The sequence below is a fragment of the Mustela putorius genome, unplaced genomic scaffold (assembly GCF_011764305.1).
Source record: "Mustela putorius furo isolate JIRA1106 unplaced genomic scaffold, ASM1176430v1.1 tig00003858_pilon_pilon_pilon, whole genome shotgun sequence".
In the NCBI taxonomy this organism is placed as follows: Eukaryota; Metazoa; Chordata; class Mammalia; order Carnivora; family Mustelidae; genus Mustela; species Mustela putorius.
The window spans coordinates 3,892,477-3,911,711 of record NW_025422010.1 but is presented as its reverse complement, the minus strand read 5'-3'; the positions used below and the strand labels follow the sequence as shown (position 1 = coordinate 3,911,711).

The window sequence follows — 19,235 nt, the reverse complement described above, 5'->3', positions numbered from 1 at the left end:
GCCTGTGGTGTAAAAGCAGAAAACCTGGCATGCTGGGTGCCCCTCGTAGAGCAAGAGGTCACTGCCCTGAGCTCTAACCCTCCCCAGCACCCTCCCACCCCAGCCCCAGTACACAGCTTGGGAAGATGGCCGGAAATGGGCCTCTGGTGGACGTGCTGTGAGGTAGGAGGAGGCTCGGGTCCAGTGGACCTGGAGAAAATGGAAGGCTCATGTCTCCTGTTTTCCACTTGTTCATGAAGCAAGCCTTATAACACTTCAGAGCCTGCTTTCCCATCTGTAAGACATTTCCCCTTCCCTCTGTTTTTTTAGTACCAACTCAACCATGTTGGCTGCTCCTTGCTTCATGTCTCCTTCCATACACTCCATCCGTCTTTGGTGGCCAAAGTTATTCTGAAGTCTTGGCAAGGATACCCGAAGAGAGCAGAATACACAACAGCCTGTGGTGTCCACGCTCAGACTCTTCCCTTCCCAGTCACAGGGTGTAGGTGTGCCCACCCCCACTTGCTGGGTGGAAGAGAAGGCAGGCTGAGGGCCTCACTAAGGGAGGACAGGATTGTCTGCTGTTTCACTCACTATATTCCCCTGCCTAGAACAGTGCCTGGCACACTGAGATTGAACAGGAAAGGGAGGGAGAGGAACAGGAGAGTTGCTTTGGGGTGTCTGCATCCTGAAACCGGTTCTTGGGATATCAGCTCACACCCACCAACTGGCCCTAAGGGAAAATGCTGTGAGCTGCAGAAGGAGATTTGGTGTTGTCAGAGGTGCTCCTAAGGGGCCTGTAGGGGTGCTACGCCAGTGAACTCTCTCTCTCCTCCATTTGCACCCATTCCTGCTTCTCTTGGTCCCCAGGGCACTCGGAAGTCCCTGGTCTGTGCCAGTGGGTTCCCATGGTGGCGCTGAACAAATGAGTGATGAGGGGGAGGCATGGGTTGGGGCGTTTGGCCCTGAAGAGAAATCACGGAAAAGAGAAGGGCTCAGAATTGCCACCTGAGCCACCAGAGAAGCCTGCTCAGTGCAAAGTGGCTTCCCCCTTCACTGCTTGGCTTTCTGCTGTCTTCCCTGAGCAGTTCTGCCTTATTGCCCCATGTACCCTCCACAGTCAGCCGGCATCCAGACCCCGGTAGCACACACTCTTACCTTGTCTCTCTTGCAGATTTCATTTGTCTCTGTGAACAGCTGGGCCGGCCCTCTACCAGGTGCTGCTGTGCTGGGTCTGGGGCAGAGGCCAAGACCCAAAGTAGAATCACAGGTCTTGCTGGTTGGAGCAGACAGGGACATGTGAGGTTCAGGTGTAGGGAAACATGTTCACCACACCCAAACCTGTCCTCGAGCTTGTCCCAAATGTGTCTCCCTTTGGCCTTTGCCTAAGCTGTGCCCTCTGTTGGGAAGCCCTCCTTGTCTCTGGTCTGCCATCCCTCAGTGTGTGTGTCCCCACTCCTCAGCCTGCCTCCTCAGGATTGGGGTGGGAAGGGGATGCTCATTGTAACACTGCCCTGTGTCAGAGCTGCCAGTCTTCTGCCAGGAGTGGCAGTGCTCAGGCAGTGGGGATGGGGCACCTAAGTCCTGAAGAGAGCAGCTGCAGCACACACAGGTGACCGCAGTGAGGTCGTGTTGGTGGTGAGGTTGCACCGAAGGCCTTGAATGTGCTTCTCCTTTAAGGTCTTGCCTTGAATTGAGCTTCATTGGTAGCACATTTTATATTTTTAGAGGGGTTAGTAACCGGATGGCCCCTGAGCCACATCACCTGCCTGGGTGGGGGCTATGTTAATACTGTACTGAATAATGGAAGGAGCCAGAGTTGCTAGGGCTTGTGGCCTGCCCAGGGTCTCAGAAGGATACGAGGAGGAGCACACCCAGAGATGTTTGTACAGGTTGTTCTAAGCAGTCTTTTATAGGTAATGACAAAATGCAAACAACCTAAAGTTCTAACCATAGGGGATTATGATAACTAAATCCATTCACAAAATGTTCTGTGGCCAGTAAAAGTGGTGTTCTTAAGCGCATTTGAGAATATGGAAGGCCGCTTCTGTTCAAGCTTACAAAGCATATCATAAAATAGAGTGATGTGATCCCAGTACTTTTAGGGATTTGTACAGAAAAAAAGAATGGAAGGGCGGCAGACTGAGCATAGTAGTGGTTTATGTTTTGGCTTTTCAGACTTCTGTGTTTCTATTATTTCACGTGCATGATTTGTTATTTTACAATGAGGGAAAATACAGATTATTTATGAAATGAAAACAGTGTTAGAGTCTGCGACACGAGCAGGATCAGATAGCTGGTGAAGCTTCCATCAAGCGGAGCACCGTGGAGCCAGGTCTCCCACAAACCCACCCGCCATGCCATGTGCCCATATCATCTGCCTCAGGCCTGCTGGACATGGCCTTGGGGAAGCAGAGCCGCCTCCTTCTGTTTGCTGCTCTGCAGACCAAGGTCACCGCTGTCTGGCATGACTTTGTACCAGGTGTCCTCACTGTGCACTGAGATGCTCCCATGCAGGCAGAGGAGGGAGGAGGGCGGTCTGGATGGGACATTGCCCCTGGCTGTGTCCTGTGCCTCGGGTACATTACATCACGTCCCCGCATCACCCCTCACCTTTGAGAGGGTGGATAGTGGTGCTCTCAGGGTTGGAGAACTCTACAGAGAGACTGTGGAAGCACTAGCTTAGGAATTGCTATCAGATCATGATCCATGAAACTAGAAGTCTGCCTCATCTTCAGCTTCCTGTTCACACTTCTAACTGTGCTGGAGGCCATCTGCACAGCGGGGCATGGGCCGGGTGCCCAAGAGCCATGCAGGAATGTCAGAAGGCCCTGGCCTTGGGGCACTGAGAGGAACCTGCAGGCAGGGCCTCAGCCATCAACTCAGGCCCAGTGCGGGTAGTGCAGAGGACGGTGTCACACAGTGCTTCCCCCTCCATGCTCACGGGAGGCTCCCAAGTTGGAGTACAAGGGGCGGCCTGGCCTTTGGAGAGACTTCCCCACCCCGCACCAGGGAACCAGGGCTGCTGAGGGATTTGCTGCGGGAATGACTAGCCCTGTGCTGTGCTTAGCAGCCCATTAGAAAACGCAATGAAGGAGAGACCTCTTTCCATAATAGTACTAAAAAAATGAAGACTAATTTCCGTAGGGAGCACATGTGATCCATTGGGCCTGAGCAGCAAGGTTTCTGAGACTTTAAACACCTGAGTAACTAGACTGTGTGCTGCCTTCCGCTCGACCTGGTTTTCCCAGCCCCGAGGAGGCTATGTTGTGCTTTTGTTTGGTACCGGCCACAGAGAGTCCCGTGCGGCCGTGTGCCTCACTGCTGCGTGAGCTGCGCTGACAGCCCACTTCTCTTCTTGCTTTCAGAAGTGACTGGGGAGTCCCGTCCTTACCATGGGAAGGAGGCTGTGGATCCGCGGCCGGGCCGGGCCCGAGGCAGCGACCCCAAGCACTTCCACGCGGTGAATGTGGCGCAGCCTGTGCGCTTCAGCAGTAAGTTGCAGACCTGCCCTGTCTGAGACTTACACCTTGTGGCCCTGTGCGGCCCGCCACACAGCCAGACGAGGGGTTGGCCTCCAGAAATGGCCCCTCAAGGCTGTCGGGCTGTCTGCCTCCTTTGATGACCGAGGCTGCACGGTGACCCATCCCAGGTCACCCCAGCCTCTGAGAGGTGAAGCCATGATGCGAACCCAGCTCTGGAACTGGGCTGCTTGTTTCCATAAGTCAGCTGCTTTTTGGTAGATGAAGTAATAGGCTCCCAGAGATCAGGTCCAGCTGACGGGGAGGGGAGGTTTTATCTAAACTGTTTTTGAAGAGACTAATTATCTAATGAACTCCCATGACATTAAGATTTTTAAAGGAGCATTACAAGATTAAAGAAGGTTGAAAGATCGAAAAGCCACACCAAAACCACCCCGTCGTAAGCAGACGGGTGTAGTGACATACATAGGTACAGTATACCAAGACAGGAGGAACTGCCGTGTGACATGTGTCTTGTGGGGCCTAGGAGGCTGTTGGCTATGTTAATACCAACCCTCCAACCTGCCACACACACACGGACACTCAGCACCTGGGGGTTATCTCAGAGCTCAGACCTGAGCACCTGGGTTGTCTGACCGGGCTTGAAAGAGCTGCAGAGCTGGTATCAGCCGCCCCCCGTACCCTGATGCTGTGCTTGGCCTTGATCCATAATAACTGTGAACTGCAAAGATTGTTGTAGTTGAAGGGACACTGGGCAAGCTTGGTAGGTGAAGAAACCAAGGCTCTGAGGTCAGCCCACCCAAGGTCATGTAGCCAATGGGGGACTCAGTCCTGTGGAGTCCCAGCCCACACATTGCCCTTTTCATTACTTAGCTGTTTTTTTGGAACAGGTACTGATGCTACTGAGGTTAATAATTCCACAGATTTCAAATGATTAAAAAAAGTTGAGCCAATAAAAAGTAATGTTCACTCCTTCTGTTGCTCCCCACTGTCAGCTGCCACCCCTGCTTCCCTCTAGACCCATCCCAGGGTGGTGGGTGAGGAGCCTGGGCTGGAAGCTGGGCCTCTGGCATCTTGGTGTCTCCACCTCTGCCTGGAGACAAGGCGGAACGTACCTGGAGGGGGTGTGGCAGGTGGGACACATCATGTGTGGGAGCTTCAGAACCATAATAAGCCTCCCCTGGGGATCCCCTGCTCCTCCAGCCCATGCCACACACTCAGCAGGGATATGCCATGCACCCCGTGCACCTTCCAAGCAGGGATGAGCTCAGGCCTGGCTCCTGGTCCCCAGTGACCGGCCTTCGTGCATGCACAGCAGTATGTGAGCGGGTCCTCCTCAGTGGGCAGGTGGCGCTGTCCCCCTCTTCACACTGCAGCATAGCTGTGGCTGGCCTCCTTGGCTCCAGGCCAGAGCTGCCATTTCCCCTCTTGGAATCTCTGTACCTTTGTTAATAAGTTACACGTATAGGCTCTGAACAGTAAAAACATGAGCATCCATCTTGCAGAAGTTTCACCAAGTCCACAGGACGTAGATTCATTAAAAAGTTGGGTTCTGTTAACAGCTGGCTTTGTTAAAAATTATTATTCATTAATGTGTGCTTAGGAGGTAGGTGCTGCAGCATTTGAAGGTTATAGATCCTGTGGAACAGGTCACAGAGCTTACATGAGGCCAGCCACACAGTCTAACAGGAGTCTTCCCGGCCGGGGGGGTGGGCCCACCTGGTGAGGAGACATCTGGGCTGGGCTGCCCCCCCTCAGGGAGATGCAGGCCCCACTGGCTACTCTGCTTTTGCCTGCTGCATAAATACTGGGCCTCGGTTTCTTGTCTGTGGGTGGCAGGGGCTGGTCCTTTGATCCCAGTGGCACTTCCAGCGCTCATCCCCTACATTTCTATTTTAGGGGAGTGCTGGCCAATACCCTTGTGAAGAGAAAATGAGGGCCAAGGACTGGGCTCGGGAGGCAGTGGGCTTGCTGGCAGAGTGGCCAGAGAGCCAGGTGTTGGGGTAGTGGGAGCAGTGTGGGCAGGGAGCCTTTCTGCTCGCCCCCGCCAGGCTTGCAGTGAGCAGGCATGGGGAGCTGGTCATCTTGTCAACCACATTTCACCCGAGAATGAAATCTACTTTACTGAACTGCACTGGACAGCCAGTATTTCCTGCCAAGTAAATCAAAGGCCTTACAGAAATCAGTTGAGTCCCTGCATGTGCTTGTGCCTTGGGCTGAATCTGTGTCTTTGAGAAACTTGCATTTCATAGCAGAGCTTGCTTCTCGAGCCTCATTTACCCTGGGGTGATTTCTGACCTCAGATGCAGCGTGTCTCATTGCATTTTGGAGTGAGGATCCTAATTTAGGGGACAACTCCCCTCCCGTCCTTCATGTTTCCTAGGGAAGTGCCCGACAGGGTGGCACCACTATGAGGGCACAGCGAGCTGCTATCGGGTCTACCTGAGCGGAGAGAATTACTGGGACGCGGCGCAGACCTGCCAGCGCGTGAACGGCTCCCTTGCCACCTTCTCCACCGACCAGGAGCTGCGCTTCGTCCTGGCCCAGGAATGGGACCAGCCAGAGCGGAGCTTCGCGTGGCAGGACCAGCACAAGTGAGTCCTGGGTTGGAGACCCAAGGCCTGAGATCAGGCTGCTTCCCCGCAAGCAGGATGCTCACTAAGGATGTAGCCTCTGGCCACCCATGATACCCCTCAAGCTTAGCTGGCCGGCATCTAGGGAATGGCAGCTCTATCCACTGGAAACAAATAGAGATCTGGGGTTTGGATCAGGCATCAGGATGATGCTGGGAGCTCTTAGAGGGGCAGGGATGAGCTGCCATGTTGTGCCCCCTTGGGCTGGTCCCTATTGGCTCCCATCTGGGTCCAGTTGCAGCTGTGTTGGGATGGGCTGTTTGATGGGGCTTCATGGGCTTGCCAGAAGGGCCATACAAGTGAGTGTGGGTTTCTTCCGAGGAAGATGGTTCTGTCAGGCCCTGTGCTCAGTGCTTTCCATCGGCACACTTGTGTACAGTCTTCCCAGAAACCACGGGAGGCTGGTGGGTGAGAAGACAGGTCCAGGGTGGGTGAACATATAACCACAGGCACACGTTAGCTGGTAATGCCCAGGCAGCCTGGCTCCAGAGCCTGGCTCTTGACCCCAAGGCCCTGTGACGTTGTAGAGAAAATGTGGGAATAGCCAGCCGCCAGCATCTCCAAGCCCAGAGTTTTGAGGGTCTTGTTGGGGGGCAGGTGTGTGCTGAGGACTGTGGTAGTTCTTCTCTGGAGGTGGTGTCCTGCTGCCTCTTCCAAGCTGCTGGGGTGGGTGGGAGAGTGGAATGTAGGGGTTGCCAGATGGCCAGCACTCCCGTCTCAGGGATGCCACGCTGCTGAAGGAGCCCAACGACAGCCGCAGATGGAGAGTGAGCCTTCATTTCAAGACCCTGGCTGGGTTCAGGCTCTCCTGTTATATCCTGTGATGTTGGCAGTTCACAATTACCTTGCTGTTTCTCCTCCTACAGCTACAAAATAACTTCTAGATCACAGTGTGATTGTGAGTCCACGGAGAAGTGAGAGGGCTCAGCCCACTGGCTGGGGAAGCCCCCTATCTCACCAGGGTTGTTGTGTGCATGGCAGTAGGCTGAAGGGACAAGAGTGGCATCGGGCCAGCGCTCCCACGGTGGCTTTGGGCCTGCTGGCAGGCATCTCCAGGGCTGCAGCTAGAAGGCTGGGGTGAGAGGCACACACTCAGCAGGTGGTTGTGGCAGTCGGCCAGGTCCATGAGCATGGCCCCCTCAGTGCTGTGACGTGCGTGCTCAGAAGCACACTGCAGGTCTGGGGCGAGCTGGCTCTAAGCGGAGACCAACCTGGAGACCGTGAGCATGGTTTCACCCAGCACTACACTGTAGATGCTCACGGGTTTGTGCTTTATTGAGATGTAATTCACATACCATGAAAGTTACCCCTTCAGAGCACGCCAGTCTGTGGTTTTGGTAAATTCACGGAGTTGTATTCATGGGGCTCTGTATGCCCCAGTTATAAGATTGGTCTTGCATAGAATGTGAAAACTATTGAATCGGCCAATAAGAATGGGCTTGGCAGGAGTTAGCCAAGGTACAACCTTTTCTGCCCTGTGAATTTATTGTTTAGACTTCTAATGCATTTTATTAAAATTAAGTATCAGAACTTTAAAAAATCATTAATGCTTTACAACCTTGATATTGGAAAGGTCACTCTAAAGTGCATTCACACCCAGTCCATGGCTATCTCCCTGCTGTGCTGAGGCCTGCTACCTTTCCACCCTCCTGCAGGCTGTGGGTTGGCTACCAGTATGTCATCGCCAGCCGGAACCACTCCTTGGAAGGTCGCTGGGAGGTAGCGTTCAAGGGTAAGTCTTTCTGAAGAGTTGTTGGGTTTGCAGTTGGGCTGGGGTGGGGGGCATCATCCTAACTAGGAAGCTATTGCTGGGGGCTCCCCACTTCCCCCCACCCTCTCCCCAGCGATGCCTGGTGCAGGGCTCATGGAGAGGAACGGGCCCCAGGCTGTGGGGAGCATCATGATGATGGGTGGGCACCCCAAGGCCCTTGTTTCAGGCCCTGTGTGGGGCTAGAGCCTTTTCTGGAACTTGTGCTTCCTTCTCACTTGGCCAGATTTCTAGACTGTCCATTTTCCCTTTAAGAGAAGGCCTTTAATTGGGGTATAAAAATGAGCATACAGAGTGTGCAGCTCACGGAGAGGGAGGGATAAGCCTTCTAGGATAGAGATATCCAGAAGGAGACTCTAAACTGGTAGGAAAGTCATGAGGCAGATGGAATTAAAATAGAGAGTGTGTGTGTATACACGTGTGTTACTTTAAAGATTTTATGCTGAGCTACTTGGAAACACCAGCTTAACATAAAGGAAGCATGTCTGGTGTGGGCAACTGAGTCCTGCGCCCTGCCTGTCCCTGTCCCTCCCCTACTACCCCATCGCCCTGGTTACTGGCAGGTTTCACCCAGGCCCTGGCTATGGCCTCTCCAGTTGCTGCCTGAGCTATGTTCCCCTGCCCTGTCCCCTTGTCAGGCCTCATTTTTGGGGTGCTGTTTGAACCTGTGGTTTGAGCTTGGGTCCTGTTCTTTTTCCCCAAACATCCTGGTCCCGCTGCGGAATTCTTAAGTATCTCTGAGAAGGTCAGGTGAGGAAGGGTAGCGCCAGAGACCCCAGACATCTTACTCTGTGCACCTCACTGTAGAGAACGAAGGGGGACTGACCTTAGAGCCCACCTGTTTCCCAACCGGAGTGGCCTTGAGACAGGCTGTGTTTTTACATAGAGGGGGTGGAGGCACAGACAGGATTGGTATTCAAAAGCCCCAGGCAGCTAAATTCCCTGAAGAGGGACAGGGACTCACAGGGACAGAACAGGGTCTCGGCAGGCCTGGGACGCTGAGCCTGGCAGCTGGAAAGGGGCAGGGAGCAGAGACGGGGATGGCAGACCCCAGTAGAGGGACCACACCTACCAGTCTTTGCTCCCGCTTGGGAGGTCACCCCATTCTTGTGTCCTCCACGTATCCTATTGAAAACAGGTCCCAAATTCGCAAACTTGGTCTTTCAGAAGAGTTGTGAGTATAATGTGTAGATGTCCCACCAGAATAGTAGACAGGTAAATAGCTTTTGTGTTTCCAGGCCCGAGTGTCACCAGGTACCTTGGGAAAGCTAAATCTAGTAGTTCCTCATTGCCCTAATCACAGCCATGGGCAGTGATCCTAGGCCGAGGCCCACTGCCCTGACCCCAGCAGAGGTTGCTGGCCTTCAGGATAGTCTAGCCACTTCCTGGACATGGTTATCTTCTTGACACTGGTAAGCAGAGAATACCCAAGTCTGCAGGGCATGATAGCATGCTCTGCTCTGGGGGACATGGGGCTGTCCCCCTTGGCGAGAATAGCAAAGGCTCCAGGTGGGCTTTCATGGCCATACTTGTCTCTGTGGCTTCACTGGGCCATTTGGAGAGCAAACGTGAAATTTTAAAAAAAGTGTATCGACACTGGCAGCAGTGGCTCAGTGTGTGAGGGGCCCGAGGCAAGAGCGAGGCGCCCGCACGGGTGGTGCCAATGTCTAGCAGCTCTCCACGGGCATGGGTGCGGCGTGGTGTTGGCTGCTCGTGGTTTCCCAAGTGGGCTTGGTGGTTCTGGATTCCAGTAATAGCCACAAAATGAATATGTGGCTAAAGAAGATTCCTCCTGGCCTGAATACTCGACACGGCTCAACATCATTTGTCCTGTTTTTTCTGCTGTTTTTTCTCATTTTGTTGTTACTGTTGTTGTTTGGGGTTTTTTTGAGAAGGAGAGAGAGAAGGGCAGGGAAGCGATAGAGGGAAAGGGAGAAGCAGAATCTCAAGTAGGCTCTATGCCCAGCATAGAGCCCATCGCAGGGCTTAGTCCCATGGCCCTGAGATCATGACCTGAGCCAAAATCAAGAGTCAGATGCTTAACTCACTGAACTACTCAGGCACCCCTGCTTTGGGTTCAAAGAAATTAAAAGAAAAAAACAAAAACCCAAATGGAGTACATGAATTCCGAGGCATCCTGGATTGGGAGGGGAATCATAAAAACTTTAGGGCACAATAGGGAAGCAGAATCTGGATTTGTAGTAGAGGTTGACTTGTGGATTTTCAGAGGCGTGACCATAGTGCTGTGCTGTGGATGGACGGGCAGGGCGAGCTGCTGTGATGCAGGACAGAGCTTCGTGGGAGTTCATTGTGTTCTTCCTCTGCTTTTGTGTCTCTTTGAAAGTGTCCATCCCGAAAGCATCTTAAAAGGTTTCTGCTAAGAAACTCCAGCGCAAGACAACGCTGACAACACAGCCCCAGCGAAGGAGTTGGGGGCAGAGCCTGCCGCCTTTCCTTATAAAAAGAGCTGTTGGCAATGCGCCACCTGCTTCAGACCTGGGGATGCTCCAGGACCTGACAAGTGGGCCCTAGGTGATGCATCACAAAGGCAGTGGGAAGTAGATTTAAGTCTTGCCATTAATGGCAAACTTGCCCCGAAGAAAAGACTGTGCCCAAGAATATGAGTGAATGGTGGTAGGAAGCCATGGTGGTCAGAAGCCGCTGTGGGAAATGTTTAAAAATATTCACTTCATTTACATCCTGTCCAACGTTTTCCTGGGTGTTTTATAACCCATTGTGTATCAGCACAGCGGGGCCCACAGAGTATGATCCCCATATGCATACTGCTTAACCATGTCTGCAGGTACCCCACTCCCAGGTGCATGTGAGGTGTGGAGCTCTGTTGTGAGAGGGGCCTCCTCCCATGGCCTCCCCCCTCAGAGGAAGGCCCTGCCTCCAGCTTCTCTGAACAGCAGGTCAGTCTCACTCCAGGGTGCTGAAACCTGACACTGAGGCAGCACCCAGGGCCTGGGGTGCCATGCAAGGCCGAGAGCTGCTGCCACCAGGGAACATCGAGTGCTGTTTTATAACATTGGTGACCGAAGTTTGAAAAGAGATCTGTGTTCTCCAGAGGGAATCATCCCTGTTTTCCCACAAGCCATTCCACAGGGCCCCAGCATCATTGCTGCTAAAAGTATCATTTCAGTTTCTGGTTATTATATGTGATATTTATTTTAAAATACAAAAATGGAATCATACTGTGTGTTTGATGTGTCCACGTTGTGTGACTCGCTTATTTGAGACTTGCTCAGTCCGGCACCTTGGCCCCCGTTATTCCCCCACCTCAGCATGCCCACCTCTAGGGGCTCACTCCCGTCACTGGTGGGCTGAGGCCATGCGTGCCACTTAGGAGGCCCTTTGTGGTCTCAATTGTCTTGGCCCTGGTGCCCACACCCAGGGAGTGTGACCCTCTCATGTACCCTGACCCATCCTGATCTAGAATCTTCTGTCAGCAGGGAGGAAGGAGACAGTCGGGGGAGGACCAGGACTTGGGTGAGCCTTGAAGGCACAGTGCAGAGACCCTGCCCTCTGGTGACCATCAAGCTGGAGTAGAGTCAGCTGGGACCAGGCCACCATTCTGCTGAAGGAAGGCAGCCCTCCAGTAGAGGAGCATTTGGGAGGATCCCCACAGCCCCTTGTGGGCCCCAGGGCAGGCCCATTCTGTGGGGGCTCTGGTACTGTATGGGAAGATGAGGCCCTGCCTCAGGAGGTGGATAGCCCACTGTGGGGAAGCAGACAACACTCAGAGTAGAAAAGGAATGAAGGTCAGCCTACTGCAGGATGGGGGTGCCAGCAGAGGAAATTCAGTGTTGTTGCATACGGCCATGTGTGCCTGGCTAGGGACAGCTTATGCACAGAGGGAGTGGGTGTGTCTGGGAGCAGCTGCTGCCACTCAGCAGGCCCTCCTGCAGAGGCAGCAGTCAGGGGTGGTCTGAGGGGGGGGGTCTGCTGGTATGATCACATGACCTCATGCCTTTTTATTTTATGTTTTTAAAGATTTTATTTATTTATTTGTCAGAGCACAAGCAGGCAGAGTGGCAAGCAGAGAGAGAAACTGGCTCCCTGCTGAGCGAGTAACCCAATGTGGGACTTGATCCCAGGACCCTGGGATCATTGCCTGAGCCGAAGGCAGCAGCTTAACCAACTGAGCCACCTAGGTGTTCCTCTCATGCCCTTTTAGACTTGTCCAGAATCTCATCACTTGTCACCAGGTCACAGCCACCAGATCTAACATCACCCACCTAAATTCCCAAACACATCTCCAGCCTGATCTTCTTGCTGCCGACCTCACCCACCCCCATCTCCTCACACAGCTGTCTGAGGGTCCTCTACTCTTCCCCTTCTTTAGCCACATGCCTCCTTTGCTGCTGTTGTAAGCCCTCCCTGGGATGCTCCTTCCCAAGGTCCAGGCTCACTACGGTGCAGGAGAAGGTAGCACAGCTGGCCTGGTCCTGGCTGGTGCCTGGGACAGGTTGGGGCTTAGGTGGAGCCTACTATATCAGGCCACCTGGAACACATGAACAATGGTGAGCCTGGAATCAAGGTTCCCCAGGGGCTCTTCTGGGCATAAATGCCACATCCGTGTTGCTGAAGCTTGCTGCTGGCAAAGCCCACACACTCCTGCTAGATGGGAGAGTGCTCGGGAAGTCTGGCCTGGATGCCCTCAGACCCCGCCCAAGCTGTCCCCTTCTCTTGCTGCTGCAGTACCATGCTGTGTTGCTGTAATACGACTGCCACTAGAAGCTGGGCCCCTTGAATCCTTCTAGCAAAGCAGTGAGCTTGTATGTGGTATGGGACTCCCAGCACAAGCCTGGTCACCCCTCCCCTTCATTCTCTGCTCCCATGGCACTGCTCTGAGGCCTGCATTCATCTCTGCACTCCAGATTTCTTTTGACCTAGAGCAGTTGTGACCTTCCAACATCACATATACTTCATTCATTGGGTCTCTTAGTCATCTGTTTCTGGCCTTTACAACGCCCCCCCCCCCCAACCTGGTGTGAGCTCTGGAAGACAAGGATCTCTGCCTGCTGCTGTCGCCCGGTGTACCCCAAGTGCCTCTTCACAGTCTGGGGCCTGCGGGCATTTGTTAAATCAGCCGGGGAGATGATTAGGAGGCTGTGTTAGATGGCTTGGGCTGCTCTGACAGAGTACCACGCACTTCTGGCTTAACCTAAGTTTACTTTCTCACAGTTCTGGGGACAGATCCAAAATCAAGGTGTCGGCAGGGCCGACCTCCTTCCAGAGGCTGAGGGAGTTCCTCCTTTGCCAGTGCATAGTGGCTTCTGGCGTTCCTTGGCTTGTGACAGCCACATTCTGGGCTCTGCTCTGTCTGTGACCTTTTCCCACATGTTTCTCTGTTTCTTCTCCCTTGGTGTAAGGACACTGGTCCTTTGATTTAGGACCCACTCCAGATCCCAGATGATTTAACCTTGAGAGCCAAATAAGGTCCACATATTTTTTCCAGGTGGCCATGAATTTTGGGGGGATGCTAAGTGAAGTGATGCTAAGTGAAGACCACACTGGGTGTATTGGGATTAGCCTCATTTAGCTCCTGGCAGAGAAAAGATGGAGAGGGCACATAAAATGAAGACCCGAAAGGAACGAGGTTTGGCAAAGAGGAAGTGATCTTCTAAGTTACTGGTTTCAAGAAACTGCAGCTTACATGACCTCAGGGTAAACAGGGCTTATGACCAGCACAGAGCGAGGAGACCCAAGTAGTCCGATGTCTACCTGGGAGGTGGGAGGTGCTCGCTCCACTTTGCCCTCCCTGTGCGCTCCGTCCGTGCATGGCCTGCTGGCACTGGGGCCGCCCTCATCCACCACACCGTCCACACTCAGCTTGACTCAGGCAGGTTCCAGGCAGTCAAGGGCAGGACAGGTGGTGGGGGCCAGGCCCCTGGACTCTACCCTGAGAGGTCATCTGTGGCCTTGATCAGAGCTTTGTAGTCACATGCTGACATTGTGCCCTGGGCTGGTGACTAGACTCAACTTTTTTTTTTTTTTTTTTTTTTTTTCTTTAAGAACATGAGCCAGGGGGCACCTGGGTGGCTCAGTGGGTTAAAGCCTCTGCCTTTGGCTCAGGTCATGGTCTCAGGGTCCTGGGATTGAGCCCCGCATTGGGCTCTCAGCTCAGCGGGGAGCCTGCTTCGTCCTCTCTCTCTCTCTGCTTGCCTCTCTGTCTACTTGTGATCTCTGTATGTCAAATTTAAAAAAAAAAGAAAGAAAGAACATGAGCTGGAGGGGCAGAGGGAGAGAGCGAGAGAATCTCAAGCAGACTCCATGCTGAGTGCAGAGCCTGATGTGTGGGACTCAATTCCAGTCCCCTGAGATCATGACCTGAGCCAAAACTAAGAGTTCGATACCCAACTAACTGTGCCACCCAGGTGCCCCTGAAGACTATTTTTTTTCTTTTTTAAATAAAGGACAGGATGAATCTATTCCATTTTCAGCCTATGAGACAAGAAGTCAAATAGTGAAGAAAACAGTTTTTAAGAAGGGAGGCTTCTGCCAAGTGAAGGGACATCTGAAGGAGAAGAAGAGGGCACACGAGGGTTACAGGAGACCTCGTTGGGAAGCAGGGAGCTAAGAGTGGCAGCACCCACTCTTAGCATTGGAGGCAGTCTCCCCAAATGGTGTGAGAAACCCCCCTCTCCTACCCTCCTTCCGTGGTCCTTTTGTGATCATGGATCCCCAATATCCCCTAGCAGGGGTGCAATGACATTGTGCCTGTCATTTGGGGAGTGGGCCTCTATCCCATCAGCTTCCCCAAAGTCCATCTTCCTGCCCTTGTCAGGGAGCTGGGAGGCCACGTTCCCAGTGTCTACAGGATGAGGGCCCATGTCCAAACTCGCTAGCTCTTCCAAACTGACCTCCATGCTTAGTTTTGGGAGCAAATAGAGTTCAGAAGGCATGCGTGGGAACACCTTGTTGCTGTCCAAGGGTAAACCGCCTTGCTGTCACAGTAAAATGAGGGTATCCAGTGACCCACATCTGGGTTAGCCTCAAGGCATCTTTTGGTGGTCCAGTGTTGAAGGGTTCTCTGAGTTAGAGAGTGGGCTCTGGGAGCTGGCTATGCTGTGCCCCAGATATGGCCAGAGTCCCACCTCCTGGGACATTGCAAATGAGAAGCATAGAGGTTCCTGGCCCCCTCTCCTGCACTCCGACACCCCCACTCTGGGCTGCCAGGGCAGCACGCTCTATGATTGCCTGGTCCCCAGCTTGGAAAGCAGAAGTTAAGGTAGTGACAGAGCCTCCCTGGAGCTGGGAGGGGTTCCCAGGGAGCTGGCGCTTTCCAGTTCACCTGGCCAGCTGATAGCCCTGCTGGGTCATCAGAGCCACGGTTCTGAATTGTGTGTCCTGGCACGTGCAGTGGGTGCCATTTTGAGCCCTTCTTCATTTACTAGTTGATAACCCCGTTGGGATGGGTCCCTCCGCTCCTGTTTATTTGTTGTTTATCCTTATGAGGGCGAACATTTTAAGCTACTGTGTTCTAGCCCGTTACTTTATTCATCCCGTTGCCCAGAGCTATGCTCGTGGGAACTAGGGGAGGCCGTGAATGCTGTACCTGCAGTGTACCTAGCACGGGGCGGCCCACAAGCCCTCTGACTTGTGGTCCAGCTTGAGGGGGAGCCTTGGTCCCCACAAGGACTGCATGCGATTGGTCTGTTGACACCATGTTATTTTCCCCCCAGGTTCCTCAGAGGTGTTCCTGCCCCCAGACCCCATCTTTGCCTCAGCCATGTCGGAAAGCGACAACGTGTTCTGCGCCCAACTCCAGTGCTTCCACTTCCCCACCCTCCGCCACCACGACCTGCACAGCTGGCATGCAGAGAACTGCTATGAGAAGTCTTCGTTTCTCTGTAAAAGAAGTAAGCCCCCTTGGCCATGATTCTAGGGAACTGTAAGGAAGTGCTTTTCATGAATACAGGAGTATGGATTTCTGGACCTTGGTGTCAACCTTGACTAGACTTTGACCTCCCAATGCACTAAGGCAGACCCCTGTGTCACAGCAGGGCGGCAGGAGCTCCTTGCCTGGCTTACCCCCCTCTTTGAACATACACCACTGCTGTTGGGGGAGGGCGAGAACCTGGGAAGCAGGCCATGTCTGTGAGCCCTCGTTTCTCTTTCCCAGGATAGAAGTGATAATTCCTGCCCTCCACACCACGTTGTTCAGAGATTAAATAAGAACGGTGACAGAGGACTTGCCACATCTCGTGGTGGTTTGGAGCCACTGACTCCCCTGGTCACCCACCTGCACTCTCCTTGGGTCTTTCCAAGACTGCCCATGCTGGGTCTGGACCACTCCCCCACCTTCGTCTGTGATCCTCCCCTGTCCCTCTGTCTGCTCACTCACCCATATTCCACATCGAGGTCTCTTCTGGCTTCAGGGACACACAGTGTGTTGTGCTTACTAAGGGCAGGGCCCCCTACCCAGGCCCCTCTGTGGTGGGAGGAGGGACGAATCTCACCCAGAGGCAGCATGTTGGCCGTCTGGGGGGGCAACTGATGGTCTCAGCACCATTGTTTTGGACTATCATTCCCTTCCACACTGATTTATCATTCATCAGGGGTTCGTAGATGTCTGAGCCTATTTCTGGACTCCATTCTGACCCTTGCCTGTTTGTCAGTCCTGTGCTGATACCATACTGTCTTTATAGGAGCCTTGGGATACATCCTCCTGGCCAGTGCTGGGCTTCCCTGCCTCGCTCTTGTCCTTTCTGTTGCTGACTCTCAGCATTTTCCTTCTTCACCTGAATTTTAGGATTCATTTTTGAACTCCATTATTAGAACGCTTACCTGGTTGGATTCTGCTAGATTTTTCTATTTACGCATTTTCGTGTCTTCTTTCAAATCTTTGACTTTTTATTTCTTTGTTTTTTCCCTTGGTATTTCTTTACTTGCTAAGGACTCCAGTGTACTGTTGATTAGAAGTGCTGGTAGTGAGCATAAACTTATCTTCCCAGCCTCAAAGGGAAAGCTTCTCGTGTTTCAGTGTTAAATATGGAACTTTTGGGGCACCTGGGAGACTCAGTGGGTTAAATCTCTGCCTTTGGCTCAGGTCATGATCCCAGGGTCCTGGGATCGAGCCCCACTTCGGGCTCTCTGCTCTGCAGGGAGCCTGCTTCCTCCTCTCTCTCTCTGCCTACTTGTGATCTCTGTCTGTCAAATAAATAAAATCGTAAAAAAATAAATATGGAACTTTCTTCAGGATTGAGAAAATATGGGGGCGCCTGGGTGGCTCAGTTGTTAAGAGTCTGCCTTTGGCTCAGGTCATGATCCTGGGGTCCTGGAATTGAGGCCCATATCAGGTTCCCTGCTCGGCAGGAAGCCTTCTCCCTCTCCCCCTGCCCCCTGCTTGTGTTCCCTCTCCCTCTTTGTCTCTCTCTGTCAAAAAAATCAGAAAAAGAAAAAAAAAACTTTAAGAAAAAAAAACTTTAAAAAAAAAAAGATTGAGAAATTACGGAATGCCTGGGTGGCTCAGTCAGTTGAGTGTCTGCCTTCAGCTCAGGTCACGATCCCAGGGTCCCAGGATGGAGCCCCACATCAGACTCCTTGTTCAGCAAGGAGCCTGCTTCTCCCTCTGCCGGCTGCTCCCTCTGCTTGTGCTCTCCTTCTCTCAGTCTTTCTCTCTGACAAATAAAATAAATCTTAAAAGGAAAAAAAAAGATTAAGAAAATACCTTTTGAGGTTAAGAAAGTATACCTTTCCACTCCTGTAATTTGCTGGGAATTTCGACATTACAAAAATGCAAATGCCTTTTCTGCACTTACTGGGATCATGTGGCTTTTCTTCTTTACTGATTTATATTACTATTTAGTTTATATTATATGGCTTTATTTATCATTTACTTTTTTACGTTAGTAGATTTCTGATATTAAACCATCTTTGGGATTCTTTGTATGTGTATTACTGGCTTTGCTTAGCTGATATTTTATTTAGGATTTTTGAAACTCCTTTAAGAAGTGAGCTTGTCCTGTTAATGGTTCTTTTCTCTGTTCTCCTTGACTAGTTTTTGTATCACATTTATATTCAATTTATGAGATCAATTGGGAAGATTTCTTTCTTTCTTTTTTTAAAAGATTTTATTTATTTATTTGACAGAGAGATCACAAGTAGGCAGAGTGGCAGGCAGGTTGGGGGGGAAGCAGGCTCCCCACTGAGCAGAGAGCCCAATGCAGGGCGCAATCCCAGGACCCTGAGACCATGACCTGAGTTGAAGGCAGAAGCTTAACCCACTGAGCCACTGAGGTGCCCCGGGAAGCTTTCTTTTTTACGAGTTTCTAAGTCTGCAGTAGTTGGGAATGATCTTGTCCTTGAGTGTTTGGTAGGCCATACCCTATGGGACTATATGGGCCTGGGAAGTGGGGGACTTTATAACTTGTTATTTAAATATAGAGTTGGTACTTGAACAACATGGGTTTAAATCCACTTATATGTGGGGTTTTTTTTTTTGTTTTTTTTTTTTTTTCAGTAAATACAATATACTGTTGAAAATGTGTTTTCTGGGCGCCTGGGTGGCTCAGTGGGTTAAGCCGCTGCCTTTGGCTCAGGTCATGATCTCAGGGTCCTGGGATCGAGTCCCGCATCGGGCTCTCTGCTCAGCAGGGAGCCTGCTTCCTCCTCTCTCTCTGCCTGCCTCTCTGCCTACTTGTGATCTCTCTCTGTCGAATAAATAAAATCTTTAAAAAAAAAAAAAAAATGTGTTTTCTTTTTTTATGATTTTCTTAATACTTTTTTCTTTAGCTTATTGTAAGAGTAAAGTATATAATGCATATCATATACAAAATCTGTGTTAATTGTTCATGTTTATCTGTAAGACTTTGGGTCAGCAGTAGACTATTAGTAGTTACATTTTGGGGGGAGTCAGCAGGTACAGGTGGATTTTCAACTATGCAGAGGTCAGCACCCTTAATCAAGAGTCCACTAATTTCAAGCTTAGGGAAAAGTTGTGGGAATGGTACAAGGAACGTCCTCTCCTATACTGCCTATGCAGATTCATCAGTTAATTTGTTTTTTGCCATATTTGCTTATCATTTTTTCTCTGCATATTTATTCCAAACCATTTGAGAGTAAACCGAAGATACTGAACCTTCGAGGCCTAAATATTTGGTGTATTTCATAAGAACCAGGACACACACTTACATAACCATGACACAGTTATCAAAATCAGGACATTTAACATGGGATTAGTGCTAAACAGTAATCCACAATTTGTTATGGCAGTTTTGTCAGTTGTTTCAATAATACACCTTATAGCTACTTCTTTCCTGGTTCAAGATCCAGTCCAGAATCAGGCATTGCATTTAGTTGTAGTGTTTCTTTAATTTCTTTTTTGTCTTTCAGTTTGAGTAATTTCTGTTGACATGTTTTACT

General features: G+C 51.5%; 1 protein-coding gene across 4 annotated transcripts in view; it reads left to right on the top strand.

The window, feature by feature from the left end:
* The window catches only part of DGCR2 (DiGeorge syndrome critical region gene 2), a 94,146-nt gene that overhangs the window by 54,769 nt on the left and 20,142 nt on the right, over positions 1-19,235 (top strand). For 2 of the 4 annotated variants that reach the window (XM_004742593.3, XM_004742591.3), the window contains 4 exons: positions 3,348-3,473; positions 5,845-6,055; positions 7,750-7,826; positions 15,554-15,730. In XM_004742593.3, coding sequence (XP_004742650.1) covers positions 3,348-3,473; positions 5,845-6,055; positions 7,750-7,826; positions 15,554-15,730 — 591 coding nt within the window. Of the gene's footprint in view, positions 1-3,347; positions 3,474-5,835; positions 6,056-7,749; positions 7,827-15,553; positions 15,731-19,235 lie in introns of all 4 variants that reach the window. The other 2 variants (XM_004742592.3, XM_004742590.3) reach the window with 1 other exon arrangement.